Source organism: Cherax quadricarinatus, chromosome 76, assembly GCF_038502225.1.
Source record: "Cherax quadricarinatus isolate ZL_2023a chromosome 76, ASM3850222v1, whole genome shotgun sequence".
Classification (NCBI taxonomy): Eukaryota; Metazoa; Arthropoda; class Malacostraca; order Decapoda; family Parastacidae; genus Cherax; species Cherax quadricarinatus.
Window position 1 is genome coordinate 14815187 of NC_091367.1, and position 17874 is coordinate 14833060.

At 40.5% G+C, this 17874-nt stretch overlaps 1 protein-coding gene across 3 annotated transcripts in view; it reads left to right on the forward strand.

The window, feature by feature from the left end:
- The window catches only part of LOC128703636 (zwei Ig domain protein zig-8), a 154622-nt gene that overhangs the window by 117157 nt on the left and 19591 nt on the right, over positions 1 to 17874 (forward strand). For all 3 annotated transcript variants that reach the window (XM_053798380.2, XM_053798379.2, XM_053798378.2), the window contains exons 3-4: positions 5071 to 5281; positions 5799 to 5926. In XM_053798380.2, coding sequence (XP_053654355.2) covers positions 5071 to 5281; positions 5799 to 5926 — 339 coding nt within the window. The remainder of the gene's footprint in view (positions 1 to 5070; positions 5282 to 5798; positions 5927 to 17874) is intronic.

A 17874-nucleotide genomic window follows, 5' to 3' on the forward strand; every position in this document is an offset into this window, starting at 1 on the left:
TCACTCCTGTCAATCACTGGTAAGATCCTTGAGACAATAATCTCAAGACAAATGACAGATTTTTTTGACTACCACTCACTACTTTGTGATCGTCAATATGGCTTCAGGAAAGGTTACTCTGCTGCTGATCTGTTGTTAAACCTCTCCACTAAGTGGCACCAGTCACTGGATGAATCCAAAGTCAGCTGTGTGGTAGCACTGGACATTGCTGGCGCTTTCGACCAGGGTGTGGCACCAGGGCCTCTTAGCAAAACTTCAAGCACTGGGAATTGCAGGCTCTACGCTATGTCTCCTCAGTGATTACCTTCATGGTAGATCTCTAAGTGTAGTCCTCAATGGAACGGAATCAGCAAGACATCCTATTGGGGCAAGCGTTCCACAAGGAAGTGTGCTGGGTCCACTGTTATGGAATGTCTACTTCAACGACCTTCTTCATCTCATCCCAGAATCACATGCATATGCAGACGACTGTACACTGACATTCACTTATCCAAGAGAAGAAATGCCAGCTGCTCTAAGTTACATCAATCACCAGCTGAGAGCTATATCAGCTTGGGGAAATAGATGGCAAGTAACATTTGCACCTGAGAAAACGCAAATGATGATCGTCTCTAGGCACCATGATGGTAATGCTGGTGCAGTAGTAAGGATGAATGGGAGGATGTTGGCACCTGGAGAAGAAGTTGATATCCTTGGGGTGAAATTTGACTCCAAACTAACCATGAAGAACCATGTTGTAAATCTTGCAAACAAGGCAGCCAGGAAGCTTACAGCACTTCGCCGTATCTCGCATCTGCTTGACAGTAGGGGTTGCAAGATACTGTACGAGGCACAAGTACGCTCACACCTTGAGTATGCTCCACTTTCTTGGTTTGCCTGTCCCCCCTCTCATCTGCGACTGCTTGACAGAGTAGAGAACAGAGCAAGACGTCTCATCTCTCGCCTGGACCCATCCTGGATGGATCTGTCATTTCAGCAGAGCCTTCAACATAGGAGGGATGTGGGTGGCCTTACTGTTATGTACAAGGCCAATATTGTCAAAATACCACACTTGGATCCACTTCGAGGACAGCGCGAAACAAGCTTTTATGCCACAAGACGGGCAGAAAGCAGCAACTTCACTCTGGCTGTACCCTTCTCCAGAACATCACTCCATTTGAGATCATACATACCCAGGATGACTCGAGTATGGAACACATTCGTTCAGCATAATGATGTCAACGAGATAACGTCAGTTGATCAAATGAAAATGCTGGCCCACAGATGGCTCCAACTTCATCCTGTTCCCTACTTGTATGTCTCATAACAATAAAAATGCTTTCAAATGAGCTGATGTAGGTAACAGCTCTTAGCTTGTCAATAAAGTTAGGAATCCTTAACCTGTAAATAGCTTGTCAATAAAGCTAGGGATCCTTAACCTTGTCAAACCATGTGTAGACAGAGAGAGACAGAGAGAGAGAGAGAGAGAGAGAGACAGAGAGAGAGAGAGAGAGACAGAGAGAGACAGAGAGAGACAGAGAGAGACAGAGAGAGAGAGAGAGAGAGAGAGAGAGAGAGAGAGAGAGAGAGAGAGAGAGAGACAGAGACACAGAGAGAGACAGAGAGAGACAGAGAGAGAGAGACAGAGACAGAGACAGAGAGAGAGAGACAGAGAGAGACAGAGAGAGAGAGAGACAGAGAGAGACAGAGACAGAGAGAGACAGAGAGACAGAGAGACAGAGAGAGACAGAGAGAGACAGAGAGAGACAGAGAGAGAGAGAGAGAGAGAGAGAGAGAGAGCGAGAGAGAGAGAAAAGGCTTTCAAATGAGCTGATGTAGGTAACCCCTTTTACCTAGTCAATAAAGTTAGGAATCCTTAACCTAACCTTGTCAAACCCTGTGTAAAGAGAAAGAGAGAGAGAGAGAGAGAGAGAGAGAGAGAGAGAGAGAGAGAGAGAGAGAGAGAGAGAGACGTAAGATACATAATCGACATCAAATACAGAGAGAGAGAGAGAGAGAGAGAGAGTTCAGAATATTTTCCTTGTCAAAAGACAAAAATCACATCTATTACCAACGATTTCGCAATTTTTCCCAAAGTTCAGCCAAAACTTAGAAACTTGTCTGACTAGTCGAGTAAGGTCCTGACTTTTGAAAGATCTATCACGATAATGCCTCCCGATGACTTCCTGCCTTCCTTACATGTTCATGAAGTCTGGTAAATGCAACTGAAGCACTTAAACATTTTAAATTTTCTTAAACTGGAAATTTCGGTATTTATGATGTGGTTATGTAATCTGAAGGACCAAGAATTGGTCACATTTGCTCACTATCTTGCTTTATCATTGGAGTGTGAGCGAGGTAACATTTATGAAGGGATTTACGGAAACCGGTTAGCCGGACTTGAGTCCTGGAGGTGGTAAGTGGAGTGCCTGCAGTCTGAAAGTGGGGTGGATATATGTTGCAGTTTTCTCCAACCTCAGTGGAAAACGGCCGATGTGTTTAAAATAAAAACCGATACAATAAGGAGGGTAGAATGGCTCTGTGTGCAAGAGAAAAAATGTGAAGGCTGAAGGAATAGACAATGAATCTATCAGGTGGCTATTTCACGAACTTGAAAAAAGCCCACTGTGTGGGCGAAACGTTGTCAATAAAGGATCACATTATACTGCATATGTGTTTATATTTCCATTGTGTCGGTATTTTATACCATTTATTTCCACCGTTCTCTTAGTGAGTTGGATATGTTAAGTACCTGCCAAATATGGGCCAATAGGCCTATTGCAGTGTTCATCCTTTCCTATGTTCTTACGTCCTTGAAGTTGTTTTTTTTCAAATACTAACGTAGAGATCTGCCATTTGGATGTTTCTGAAAATATTATGCAAACTGCCACACACAGCATACATCCAGACACAGAAATTACAGAAAGTGAAATTGAACCATAACAAAAGAACAGAAGAAAAACACATTGTTTTGGGGAGAGAAGAGAGATTTATTGGCGCATTACGGCTCACCTTCCGGGCCAAAATGTTCATATTAAAAAGAGAGATAAGAAAAGTTAAACGAAACTATGAAATGAAAGTTGCCAGGAAGTCCAAAAAAAAATCGAAAACTTTCGTACAGGTGTATAGAACGAAGACTAGGAAAAAAGTTACGTCTACTTAAAACTTTGTCCAGCTTAACGATGATGAAATTTGCTGAATTTTGATCAATTATTTCTGCTAATCTTCACACAGGAAAACACAAATAACATCACAGGAACTGTTAATTTTAGAGGACGTCAGAACTACAAATCACTTAACATGACAGTAGACAGAGAAAATGTCATTAATCGAGTAGATCAATTGCAGAAAAATAAACAGATGCAAAATAATATAATACAGTGGACCCCCGCATAACGATTACCTCCGAATGTGACCAATTATGTAAGTGTATTTATGTAAGTGCGTTTGTATGTGTATGTTTGGGGGTCTGAAATGGACTAATCTACTTCACAATATTTCTTATGGGAACAAATTCGGTCAGTACTGGCACCTGAACATACTTATGGAGTGAAAAAATATCGTTAACTGGGGGTCCACTGTACTTTGACAACGTTTCACCCACACAGTTGGCTATATCTGTGACTTGATAAAGCCCACTGTGTGGGTGAAACGTTGCCAATAAAGGATCATACCATTTATCTCCGGACCAACTGAAGTAGAGGACCCAAGATCCCTGTAAACATCTTCCACGGGTCTTAACAAGTTGCTAACTTGTCTATTCAATAAATCCCCACAAGCTTGGTCTCAGACCGAGCCGCGGGGGCGTTGACCCCCAAAACCTTCTCCAGGTATACTCCAGGTAAGCGGCTACCGTATCTTATATGTGGAAGATGGATAATGTGACTTCCCTCTAGAAAATGGGAGGTAAGTCCCTACCCTAGAATTACTACCTGATCAGACCTCAATAAAAGGATAATTATTATGATTAATAATATTGGATATTCTTGGAAGTCAAACTCATGAGCTAATTTTAACGAGTCTCAATAGAGATTCACAAGGGTCGTTCTTGAATAATAATAATAATAATAATAATAATAATAATAATAATAATAATAATAATAATAATAAATATTAAAATATTATAACATTAAAATAATTAAAAATTAAAATAATTAAAATAATTAAAATAATAATAATAATAATAATTAGCAGTTGACAGTCTGTTCAATATTTTTTTCAAGTGAGTACACTGGCCCCACAAGGGAGGTACTTTGATGTTGAAGGGCTCCTGATCCAAGAAATCTGATTTATTCTTTCCTTCCTTAAATCAGACCTAATTGTTTCACATCATAAGAAAGAACATAGGAAAGAAGGAACACTGCAGCAGGCCTACTGGCCCATGCGAGGCAATTTGGAGTGTACAAATTAGAAGATTGTGTTAGGTTACTAAGGGTATAATTCTGAGGGATGAGGAGAGAGTGTTGGAGTGGTTTGGTTGTAGCAGAATATGATGACCACGAGGGTGAATAAATCTGGGGTGGAAGGAAGGAAGGGGTAAGGGTCGTCAGAGGAAGGATTTGAGGTAGGTGGTAAATTAGATTTTGAATGCTAAGTACTTGAGCATCTAGCAGAATTTTGTGAGCATGGTGGATCAAAGTGGAGACGAGTGGTTTTTACGGTTTCACGTGCTGTTGGAGTGTGAGCAAGGTAATATTTATGAAGTATTTCAGGGAAACCGGTAACTAGACTCGAGTCGTGGAGGTCGGAAGAAAAGTGTCATCACTGTGAAGGACGGGTGGAATGTGGCAATTTGAAGTGTCTCTTGAATGTGTCTTCTCACTTTTGGCAAGAGAGCTACTGAATGAAAGGATGGTGAATGTTTTATTTTGGTAACCTTACCTTGGCAATAGCCAACGGTATTCTTAAAATAATTACATCGTGGCATCCAATCCATTAAATAATTTCTGCAAATGAAAAAAATACTTCCAGTGCTGTTTTACACAATTTACACAAAGTGAGTAGACACATTTACACAGGACACCTGTCAAACACCCGAGTGAGACATTTTCCTGACGAACAATACACTACAGAGTATCTGTCTCTCCCCAGGTGTCGTGGATTCGGGGTCGAGACCTGCGCATCCTGACGGTGGGTCGGTACACCTACACGACGGACCTGCGCTACGAGTCCCTACACCAGGAAGGCACGAACCAGTGGACCTTGAGGATTAAGTCTACCCAACCCAGGGATCAGGGCACGTATGAGTGTCAGATAAGCACCAAACCAATCAAGGCCTTCACTATATATCTCAGGGTTCTAGGTGAGTGCTAGAGAGAGAGAGAAAGAGAGAGAGAGAGAGAGAGACAGAGAGAGAGAGAGAGAGAGAGACAGAGAGAGAGAGAGAGAGAGAGAGAGAGAGAGAGAGAGAGAGAGAGAGAGAGAGAGAGAGAGAGAGAGAGAGAGAGAGAGAGAGATAGAAATATAGAGAAATAAAGATAAATAGAGGGAGAAAGCCAGAGTGATATGCTGAGTGAAGGGCAAACAGACAGAAAGAGACAGGCTAGTATAAACAAACAGGTAGGCAGAGACAGTTGTACAAACACAAGCAGACAGACAGAATCCTACGTACAAAGACAGACAAGCAAACAGCTACATCTGCCTACTTCTCTCTGTTATGAGACACAGAAAGAGATAAAGACGGAAACAGACCGAAACAAAGACTTCCCTTCTCCTGGATCAAACCAAAATGCCTACCATTTCCCCAGACGCTATATGACCATTGCGCGTTTAGCGCTAAAATCCTAATTAAACTCAAAACTCCTTTTAATCTCCACCAGAGCCCAGAGGTGAGATCCTGGGCTCACCAGACCTGTACGTACAGAAGGGCAGTATGATCAACTTAACCTGCATCCTGTACGACCTGCCTGAGCCTCCAGCCTACGTCCTCTGGTACCACGAAAATAAGGTGAGACCCGAGGGGTGTACATCCGCTAGAAATTTTTGACCTAAGAAAAGCGTTTGACACAGTAGACCACGGCATCCTACTCCACAAACTTGATCATTACGGTATAAGAGGTCATGCGATTGCATATTTCAAATCCTACCTTATTAATAGGTATCAGTATGTCACCATTAAAGACACAGCCTCATCAACACGGCCACTTGATACTGGAGTTCCGCAGGGAAGTGTCCTTGGTCCCCTGCTCTTCCTCATTTACATTAATGATCTTCCAAACGTATCCCAACACCTGAAACCCATTCTCTTTGCTGACGGCACGATTTACGTCATCTCCCACCCTAATCTTGCCACCCTCAACACCATTGTCAACGAGGAGCTGCTCAAAATTCTGACTTGGATGACAGCCAATAAACTTACACTTAACACTGACAAAACCTACTACATTATGTTTGGTAGCAGAGCAGGTGTTGCGCAACTTAACATTAAGATCGACAACACTCTAATTGCCAGACATAATGAGGGCAAATTCCTAGGTCTATACCTCTACAACAACCTAAATTTCAGCACCCATATCCAACACATAACAAAAGAAGTATCCAAAACGGTGGGGATCCTCTCCAAGATACGATATTACGTGCCGCAAACTGCCCTTCTCACACTATACCATTCACTCATTTATCCATACCTCACCTATGTTATTTGTGCTTGGGGATCAACTGCAGCAACACATCTAAAGCCAATAACAACCCAACAAAAAGCCGCAGTAAGAATAATCACTAAATCCCATCCCTAGCAACCCCCCCCCCACTCTTCATAGATCTAAACTTACTTCCTGTTCAGAACATCCACACTTACTACTGTGCAATCTACATCTACAGGACCTTAAATTCCAATATTAACCTTGACCTAAAACGCTTTCTTGATAGTTGTGACAGAACCCACAGGCATAACGCCAGACACAAACATCTCTATGACATTCCCCGTGTCCGACTAAACCTTTACAAAAATTCAATGTGTGTCAAAGGGCCTAAAATCTGGAACACCCTACCTGAAAACTCTAGAACTGCAGACACATTCATCACTTTCAAAACTACAGTTAGAAAACATCTTATCTTCCTGATACACCCCGTCAACTAACTACATGTAAAACACCTGGTGGTTTACACTTACACTCACTCACCCATTGACTATAAACACAGAAATACGAATTTTAATCTTAAAATAATGAATCCTAACTAGTCATAAGTTTGCCTATGATACTCCAATATAGACACTATGTATTGTGCCAAAACAAAAGCATTCACATTGCTAAACTCACAAACTATAATGTAGTCACTTAGCCTTAATACCATAATCTGCAATAATTTAAAGTTTAGAATTAATCTAAGTCTGACCGAAATGCCTAGCCATGCTAGGTGTCCTAGTGGCCCCCTCTGTAATTAGTATTTTAAAACATGTAAACCACACAATATCCAAAATCTGTAAACCCCGCATTGTAATCCTTATAGAGAATAAACTTGATTGATATGCCGAGCCTGGCCTAAAACACGACCACCGGGGAGGGGAGGGAAGGAGAAGTGAGAAGAAGTGGGAAGGAGAAGTGGGAAGGAGGAGTGGGAAGGAGGCGGGAAGGGGAGTTGGGATAGGGAGGGAGGGGGAGTGGGGAGAGAGAAGAAGAGGGGAGGGAGGAAAGGAGGGGGAGGGAGGGAGGGAGGTGGGGAGTGGGGAGTAAGAGGAGAAGAGGGGAGATAGGGATGAAAGTGGAGGGGCAGTGACCGAAATCTCCCCCCCCCTTCCTCCCCGAAATCATCATCAGGTAACTACAGCAGCCAAAGTAGAGCGACCTAAAAAAAGAAACACGTTCACCATCACTCAGTTGGTGTCTTGCTCTTAATTACGAGGACAGCACAATACACATCACCCTAAAAAACAGTATTGTATTATATAATAATATGCAAATAACCCGCACATAAGTTTTAATCTCCTATGACGACATTTCGGTCTGACTTGGACCATTAACTAATTAATGGTCCGAGTCGGACCGAAACGTCGTTACTTTGTCTCATACGCGCGGGTTATTTGTATATGTATAATATACATTTATATTTGTGAAACGGTATATTATTGATAGTATCACATTTAAGAATAAGTCAGCCAGAGATGAGCTCATTTCTAACGGAAGAAATATTTTTTTTAATATTTACATCTTTCAAAGATATACTTTGATGCTTGTAAGGGGCATCAAACTAGGTATATTTCTACACCATAGGAAGGTTAGCATAGGCACCACATACACACATTAATAGAATTCTTCCTCCATAAACCATGCGTGTCGTAAGTGGCCAATAAAATGCCGGGAGCAAGGCGTTAGTAACCTCCTCTTCTGTATACATTACTAAAGTTAAAAAGAAAAACTTTTTCTTTTTGGGTCACCCTGCCTCAGTGGGATACGGCCGGTTCGTTTACAAAAAATGTATGCAATAGCAATCCGGTCTTCTCCCACCAAGGGAGGGTAACTCGACAAAGAAGAGCACTTTTACCGTCTCTTTCTCAGTCACGTTAATGCCAGGCTCGCATTAATATTACAGTTTAGATGATCTTCCAAATCGCAATATTCCCACCCCTTCTTCAGAGTGCAGGCACCTTAATTTTCACATCCATTTTTCCAGAAGCCTTTCACAAATGTTGCTTTGCTTCCAGGCCACAGCACGTTAAACCATAAAACCATTCGCCTCCATTCCTAACACTCTTACACAAGCTTGTTGAATATCCAATCCCCTAGCATTCAAAACCATCTTTAACTTCCTCTCTTCAAACTTTCCCGTGATGACTTCTAAATATCATTCACTCAGCCTGGGTTCGTACTCCAATCTTTCTCCACCCTCTTAAAATGCCCAAACCTCACAAACTCCTCCTTAGCCCTCTGAATAATAGTTTTTACTCTACACCTGCTTTTAATCGAATCGAATCGAATCGAAGACGAGGAGAGCTGTCGTAAGATGGGAAGGAAGAAGGATAAGGAAGGATGGAAATAACTGGAAAAGGATGGGAAGAAGGGGAAGAGGAAGAATCAAGGTAAGTGGCCCAACCACTTTGGGACATGTGGTACCGAAGTACTGGAGGCGTAGATGGAGATGTATTTCAGAAACACTAACGAAGACGATGTAGAAGGCAACAGGAACTCAGCAGGTGCTGGCTGCATCTTGCTGGATGGATGATTACTGTAACTTGAATGATGATAGGCGGCTGCAGGCGACAAGGAAGGAGCTCATCGTTGATTGGTCAGTTCATAGAGGTTTGGTGTTTACCTGGAGTCATAGCGTTGTTTTACGATTCAGTTCCGTTTTCAAGACGTTTAAAACGTTGTAAAGGGAGCAAATTTATACGTGTCAGCAAGTGTTTTTGGCTGGAATCTTCTAGTTGGTCTACAATGGCCTTTAGAATAGTAGAAAGTTCAATTGTACGAAGAGTTCTAGCTGAGCAGGAAGAATCGATGGTAAACTTGACTTTCTTTTCGATGAGGTGAGAATAAAGTTCAGGAAGCAGCATGTCTTGATGATATTTTTCTGTAGTGTAGAAGTTGATTCCATTCCATGAAGTATATTTTTTATCTTCATCGTTATCATGTCGAGAGTTGGTTTTAATCTTAATACTCCGAATTTTCTGCATAATATTCACACTACGCATTGCCTTCATGCACAACATCTACTCTGTCTCCTGTATTCTCACTGCACCTTCCTGAACCCATGCTTTACTCCCATATGAAAGTGTTTGCACCACTTTGGTACATTACCATTTTGCCCTCATGGATAAAATACTATCTCCACAGATGCCTCAATGCGCTACCCACATTTTTTCCTTAGTTCTATGGTTGACCTTATCTCTCACTCAACTATCTGCCAACAAGTCCACTCCAACTTGCCTCAATAAATCCTTTATATTTCTACCCTTCAATCTGATATTTAATCTCTCATTACCTATATTATTATGATAGTCATATTACCTTGCCCTTCCCATATTCACTTTTATCTCTCAATATATTAAAGACAATTTTTTTTATTTCACTCACTGTTTCCCTAGCTTTAAGTATTACCAATGTAATGATATATACACAACATACAAATATACTGCAGTAACAAGAAAGAGTTAGTATTAAATATAAACATTTATACAGAAGGCTGGAATCCTGGAAGGCTGGAAGCCTCCCTCGAGGGAGTATAGTCAGGTACTGTGAAACCATGTTTCTTTATGTAAAGGGATGCTCCTTTTACCATCCCTGTTCCAGAGATAGGAGCTCTTGGCAGAAACCTAGCTTTTACAGAGCCCCAACTAAAAGGGAACTAAGAAAATTTTAAGTCATGAATGGCTTCTTCAGTCCAACAGAGATAGCCATGGGCGAGGTCTGTATAGTGGCTGAAGTGAGTTGCAACCAGGAGAAACCTTTATAGTTGCGAGGTCGGAGAAAGAGATGCGGCTGGCATGTGTAAATAGGCCTTCTGCAGTCCCCCCGAAATTTCAACGTTTAAGTGATCGACGTATCCTTCTGTGAAGAATTAATTTGGCTCTGACTTCCAGAATAATAAATTTGCAAGTGTTCTGGGCAACAGTGTTGGTGGTTGTATTGAAAATATTTCTAGACATCGTGTACTGGTTAGTTGTTCTTCCCTGATGACAAGTTTAGTCGCCGAGTACTCTTACTGGTGCTCGAAAATAGACTGTTCTGGTGATCTACGATGGATCTTCCTGATGCACTAAGACCGACTGTTCTGATGATCTAAGGTGGATCTTTCTGATCTTCTGAGATCGACTGTCCTGCTGACCTAAGATGGATCTTCCTGATGCCCTTAGGTAGGCATGTAGCTTCTAACTGTGGCGGCAGAAGCAAAACTTCGAAGAGCGGCGAGGAGTTCGATTTGTGAGGGACATTTATGATTTCAGCATCCTGAGTTGGTGAGTTTAACTTATCTGCCATGAGGAAAACCTTCCATAACCTACCATGATATCAACAACCTTCTATAACCTGCCATATCAACAACCTTCCATAACCTACCATGATATCAACAACCTTCCATAACCTACCATGATATCAACAACCTTCCATAGACTCCCGTAACCTGAACAGTAATTTGGCATTTTCTTCTGTTGTCTTTCTATTGTCTTTTCTCCCTCCTTTTGTTCTTCTTATGCCTCTACTTTCTCATGTTCCTCCCTCTCACTTTTGTTTCTCCCTTTCTTCATCCAATCACTCACTCTCTGTCTGTCTGTGTCTGTCTGTCTCTCTCTCTCTCTCCCTCTTCACCACACAATGTTCTCGCTAAGACTTCGCATCAATTTAAGAAGCTTAACAAAGCTCCACTATAGTACTCCGCTTACACTGTTCGTGAGTACAGAGGACTGTGTGTGTGTGTGTGTGTGTGTGTGTGTGTGTGTGTGTACTCACCAAGTTACACTCGTTGTGTTTGTACATGTTGAGTTATAACTCCTGATTCTACTGTTATCAACCGACTTTGCTGATCTATTGCTCCAGTTCACAACTGTGTTTGTTCAGTACTGACACTATATGGTGTTCGCCTCCTGTCTCTGTTAGTCTGGTTTATTCAACTTACTAAAACAAATATTTCACAAGCTCCTCCGCTACGCACCCTTGTGCATAAATATTGTCTTTATATGCTCAGCAAAACAATTTCCTTACAATACTTTCCACCAATTTACATATTACACTCGTTATGGCAATGATTTGTAAGTCATAATTTCGTGGCTGCCACATTTCTTGAAAACGTGTATCACATTCGTGATCTTCCAGTTACTGACAATTTGTTAAAGATTATTATGGATGTGCGAGACAGGTATACAATACCGACAAGATGAAAGTTAAAACACTTGTGCAACATCTGGTTATCTTTATTATAGACATTTTGCCATCCAGTGGCTTTATCAATACAGATTCTTTGGACATAATAAGAAAAGAGAAGAACTATATACAAAAGATGAGGTAATCAGTCCCTCAGCCTTGGAGGTGTTTATAGCACCGTAGTCGTAGAGATTCTGAAGCAGAGGCAAGGAGACTGGCGCTTATATAGGCGTCAGTGAGCAGGGACTTGTAGCAGATGAGGGCATAGTCACTGATAGGCAGGATTCCCCAGTGGAAGTAGGTCCTTCCCAAAATGATGTGTTAGTTGTAGTAGCCGTGAAGAAGGTCTCGTAGATGTCCTCTGAACCAAGATTCCACTGATGTTGCAGTGCCTGACAAGTTGTGCGAGACAGATATACAATACCGACAAGATGAAAGTTAAGACACTTGTGCAACATCTGGTTACCAGTGACTATGCCCTCGTCTGCTACACGTCCCTATTCACTGACGCCTATATAAGCGCCAGTCTCCTTGCCTCTACTTCAGAATCTCTACGACCACGGTGCTATAAACACCACCTCCAAGGCTGAGGGACTGATTACCTCATCTTTTGTATATAGTTCTTCTCTTTTCTTATTATGTCCAAAGAATCTGTATTAATAAAGCCACTGGATGGCGAAACGTCTGCAATAAAGATAACCAGATGTTGCACAAGTGTCTTAACTTTCATCATTATTATGGACGGCTTGCTAAGTGTTGCATCTTGTCTTAATGTTGATGTGCAACATCTAGGCATCTATTTGTAGACGTTTTGCCATCCAGTGACTATCAATACAAGGATATAATGTGAAGTAGAATTATCTGCAAAAATATGGGGTAATCAGTCTCTCAGCCGTGTAGATGAAGAAGAGCACAGCAGTCTTGAAGAATATTAAGCACAGGCAGGAAGATTGGCGCTCATATACTGTCGTCGGGTGCAGGACGTACAGCAGACGAAGGCATTGTCACTGGTAGACGGGATTTCCCGTGGAAGTAGATCATACCTAAGGGCAGCATCATAGATACACATCATAGAATCTTGGTACAGAGAACATCTCAACCTTCTTCCTTACTACTGGCCCGTCCCTTGGGTATTTCCTATTCCCATTGGGAAACCCTGTCTACCAGCAATAATGCCTTAGTTTGCTGCACGTCCTTCATCTGATACCAGTATATAAGCGCCAATCTTCCTGTTCGTGATTCAGATTTTTCAAAACTACAGTGTCCTGCTCCATGTCCAAGTCTGAGGGACTGATTACCCCATTTTTTGTATATAGTTCTTTCTTCATATATCTTTGTATTGATAAAGCCACTGGATGACGAGACGTCTACAAATAAACATACTCAGATTTGCACATGTGTCTAATTCTTCATCTTGTCTGTATTATATTCCATTCATGTACATTCTTTTAATATTCCTAGCAACACTCCACTGGGTTCTAAGGCCTCTCATGTGTCAAGATCCAGGAGTTCCTTGACTTCCTCATAAGTTATTTAAATGTCTGACAGTTCTGCGTGGTTTATCTTCCCTTATGTGTTAATATTGTTGAGTTGTATGAAACTGCATGTTGACATGTATGAAGTAAAAGAAACAAGTTGTAGAATAAGGTTTTATGGGGATAAGGTGACGCTCTGTGTAGACGAATTTGGTAAGGTACTTCATAGAGAGAAACGTCGTCTCAGCATAAATTTCATTCTGCAGTTTGTGTCTGACTTCTGATGAACTAACTGCATCTGTCCCTGTCATTTCCTGCAAGTGTTTTCTCTGGTTTTAGTGTTATTACTTGTCCTTTTATTGTCAGTTGTTTTCTTTTGTTGTTACTGTGATGAAGCCTTGTTTCTGCTTTGCTTTAGATGCTATTCTCTTTTAAGCTTTATTCCCTTTCTAATTTCTATGCTTTTTAGCTTCTCTAGCTTTGGCGTTCCTTGTTTTTTGTCTCGTACACTTAAGTTGAACCATATACACTAGGCATAAAAATAAAACGATAAATAAAACACCGCTCAAAACACCAAATGGTATGTTTGAAAATAAACACTAATGACTTATCAGGCAATGCAATGTGTATCCCAAATAATATATATATATAAATACCACAACGAAAACGGGAAAAAACATGTTTTTTTTCTGAGGTATTTTTATATATTTGTCATTATTCAATTATTGCGATTTTTCCATAATGTGTATAGATGTGATAGTGCACGTAAGATGCAAGAAGGAGTAGGTTAATATGCAAAAAAAATTCACATATATACATTGATCTGTCAAAATCAGCAAATATTGTATCGAGGTAGTGCCTGGGAAAAAAATTAGTGGAGAATAAAGACATAATTACTTTCATATACAAACCACTGTCAACAACAGCAGGGAAATTCACTGTACAAAGATACACAGCTGCTCGGAAAATCTTGAAAATCTCACACCAACATTTGGATAATACAACAGGGCAAGTGCAGTAAAGTTCGGGAAAATAAGAACATAGAACATAAGAAAGGAGGAACACTGCAGCAGGCCTGTTGGCCCATACTAGGCAGGTCCTTTACAATTCATCCCACTAACAAACATTTGACCCACCCAATTTTCAATGCTACCCAAGAAATAAGCTCTGATGTGCAAGTCCCACTCAAATCCAACCCCTCCCACTCATGTACTTATCCAACCTAAATTTGAAACTACCCAAAGTCCTAGCCTCAATAACCCAACTAGGTAGACTGTTCCACTCATCAACTACCCTATTTCCAAACCAATACTTGCCTATGTCCTTTCTAAATCTAAATCGAAAGTCTGGTAACCAGAGAAGCAATGTCACTGACACTTTTATAAGTCACTTATACTCTAACGTCTTGATTATAGCATTTATTCACAGCGTTTTTCAAAACAATTAAGCCAGTAAAGATGTAAAATATACAAAGACCGTACACTGCCTTCAAAAATCAATAACACTTCAGAATTATTGGTAACGTCTCAAAGCTCTAGGCTTGTTCTCTCTGGAATGGAGAAGAGAAAAATATTTGATAATATTTACACATGAAAAAATAATTGGGAATCTGGTCCCTAGCCTGCACATAGCCATGATAATTTACTAAAGTGATACAGAAAAATGAGTGAAACAAACCTAGTAAAGAGCAGGGAGGCCATGGCTATAATTAAAGAAAATTATGTAGCCTAACATATTACCAAAACATGTAAAAAAATATTGTCTGAACTAATACATAAGCTGTTAAGAAGAATCTTAAACAGCGTCTCCCTACACTTCCGGATGAAGGTAGTTGTGACGGCTATGTGGAACCTCAAGGCTACTGGCACCAACAACCTGGTTGATCAGGCGGGCAACAGTGAAGCCTGGCTTCAGGCTGAGTTCGGGGGGGATAGGGGTACGAGAGTCCTCGAAATCGATTGAAATCGGTCTTATTGAAGGAGGAAACTAAGACCAGCCTCACCGGGTCTTCAGTCCCTCCAAATCTCACTGTAGAATCTTTAGAAGTGGAGACAGTCTGTTCTGCTCCGTCTGTGTCCCAACTGTCACTAGCTTGACCTTGGTTCTGTTTACAGATTCTGCAAGTTTCTCGCTGCTGGATTGTTGCTGTCATATTCATGCCTCAGTTACCATCACTTGCTTCACCAACAACATTTACTTTTTTCAAGACCATTCGCTTTACTTAAGACAATTTGCTCTTCCTAAGACCATTTGCTTCACCCAAGACTATCTGCTTTAGCCAAGATCCAATGCATTGTCGAAGAACTGCGAACCCTTCAATTCCTGTTAGATTCTTGAGGATAATTAGGAATCCATTTTCACGTAAAATAGGACTCCTTTTTCGACCTGATTACAATTCTTGAAAATTATGACTCCATTCTTATCTATAAATCTTTCAAGTGAAAAACGATTTCAGTCAAATACATGGATCCTTCAAGAGGATTAGGATTTCTGTCTGGCCTTTGGATTATAGTCGTTCTTGTCGTTTTGGATCATTTAAAAGAAAAGGACTCCTTTTTGGCATTTGGACCTCTAAGGAGAGGTAGGATTAAATTCAAGAGAATAGATCTTGGAAGAAAGTTACTGCTAAGATCTGGCCTGTGGATTCTTCATAAGAATCTGAACTCCATTCTGATCTGCAGATCCCTCACGAGAATCAAGACTCCATTCTGCCTTGGATGTTGGGACTCCCTTAGGACTGTGATAAGACACTGCGTCTTATTCCCTTGTCTTAGTGGAGGCTTTTTCTTTCCCTTCCTATTCTTATCTCGTTTTCCTCATTTATTTCTCGTTCCCCCCCTCTCTCTCTCTCTTTCCTTCTTCTCTCTCTCTCTCTCTCTCTCTCTCTCTCTCGCTCATTTTCTTTTATTCCAGTATTATTACCCTATGTTCTCTCTGTCTTCCCGTCTTACTCTACGGCATGAACATCGCGAAGGAGAGACAACATAACTCGAAGGAATTACCATAAAGCAAAGAGACGTCAGATGCTTGTCTCCGAGATGCTGCTGCTGAGATATTGAGCGATGCACATCTATTCAGCTGCTGATCTGTTGGGAGATGTAATGGCTTTTGCAATGACGTTCTCTTGTGGTTCGAGTTATCATTCCTGTCGCCTAAGGTTTATTTGGTTTAATCGTGTTATTGCTGCTTCTAACGTACAATGTGTGATATTGCTGTTTTAGACGTGTGATTTATACGTGTCATTGATGCTTTAGATGTGTGGTTTGTGTGAATTATTGCTATTTCTGACCGTTGGTTTGTGAGACTTATTGCGTTTCTAACGTGTGGTTTATGTGACTTATTGCAGTTTCAAACATATGGTTTATGTGACTTATTTCTGTTTCTAACTTGTGGTTTTTGAGACTTACTGCTATTTCTGACCTGTGGTTTAATCGTGATATTGCAGGTTCTGTGACCTGTAAGTTATCCACTGTGTTAAACTTATTCATTACGTGTTACCCCTGTTATTTGATTATTTTTACTGAATTTATATTAATGAAAAATTTATATTAATGAAAAATGCATAGGGTGCGTAGCATTATTTACAAGATCCCAGGGCTGCCAACCACGTAGGACTGAATTACCAGTTTGTGACTAGAGTTGCTAGAATATACTAGAGATTACGTTTCTCCGTATAATAACAATATAAAAATAATATTATTATTATGAAATATTATTGTATATATGGTGAAACATTAAGCCGTAGGAGAGCCTGAAGTAATGGGGGTAAACAGGAGTGATCCAAAGAAAGGGAGTAAAGTTACTTAAATCAAGTCCTTCATCAGCCTCAAGGAACGCCGCTAGATGGGGTAAAGTCTGTTACACCGACATCAAATGTATTTTAATCATAAAAAAATATATACATGCTCAATTCTCGATATTTACTCAGGGAATATTTGTCTCTCGATGTATCTATCATGTAGGGAAGGTGTAATTCATTGATCTGTTAAGTTTCAAGCCTATCGACTACACGATAGTCGATAGGCTATCGTGTAGTCGATAGGCTATTACACTCTAATAGCAAAAAGTTGCACCAGGAAGAATAGTCACAGAAGATTCATAAAATTGCGTTGATATTAATGCTTTCGTTATTTTTCAATCACAGAAAGATTTTCCTCTCAGTTCAATATTAGAATATAATTGCACAGCTTTTTGTTATGTTAACATTTGATTTCTGCACCAGGACTAAGCAGCCTAACTTTGCTAAAAATTAACGCACAGTGAAACAATTTAACATAATAATGGAGGAACACTGCAGAAGGCCTACTGGCCCATACAGGGCATGTCCTAAACAATTATAGAATTTTCAAGTTTATATTCAACTGTTTTTCTTAAGGAAAGAATTAAGAAGAGAAAGCAATGACCAAGTCTTCATGGAAAACATTTAAAATATGTTAGAATAGTTAGATAAACACACGAGTGAGAAAAATTTCATTTGAGAAGGACGTACCTAGCATTGGCAAGGATTAATCTACAACAGTACTGCTAGAACACAAGACAAGAGGAACAGGCTTGCTGGCCCATACTAGGCAGGTCTTTCTGAAACCCAAACCCATTAATAATATTTGGCCAATCTATTTTTAATGTTC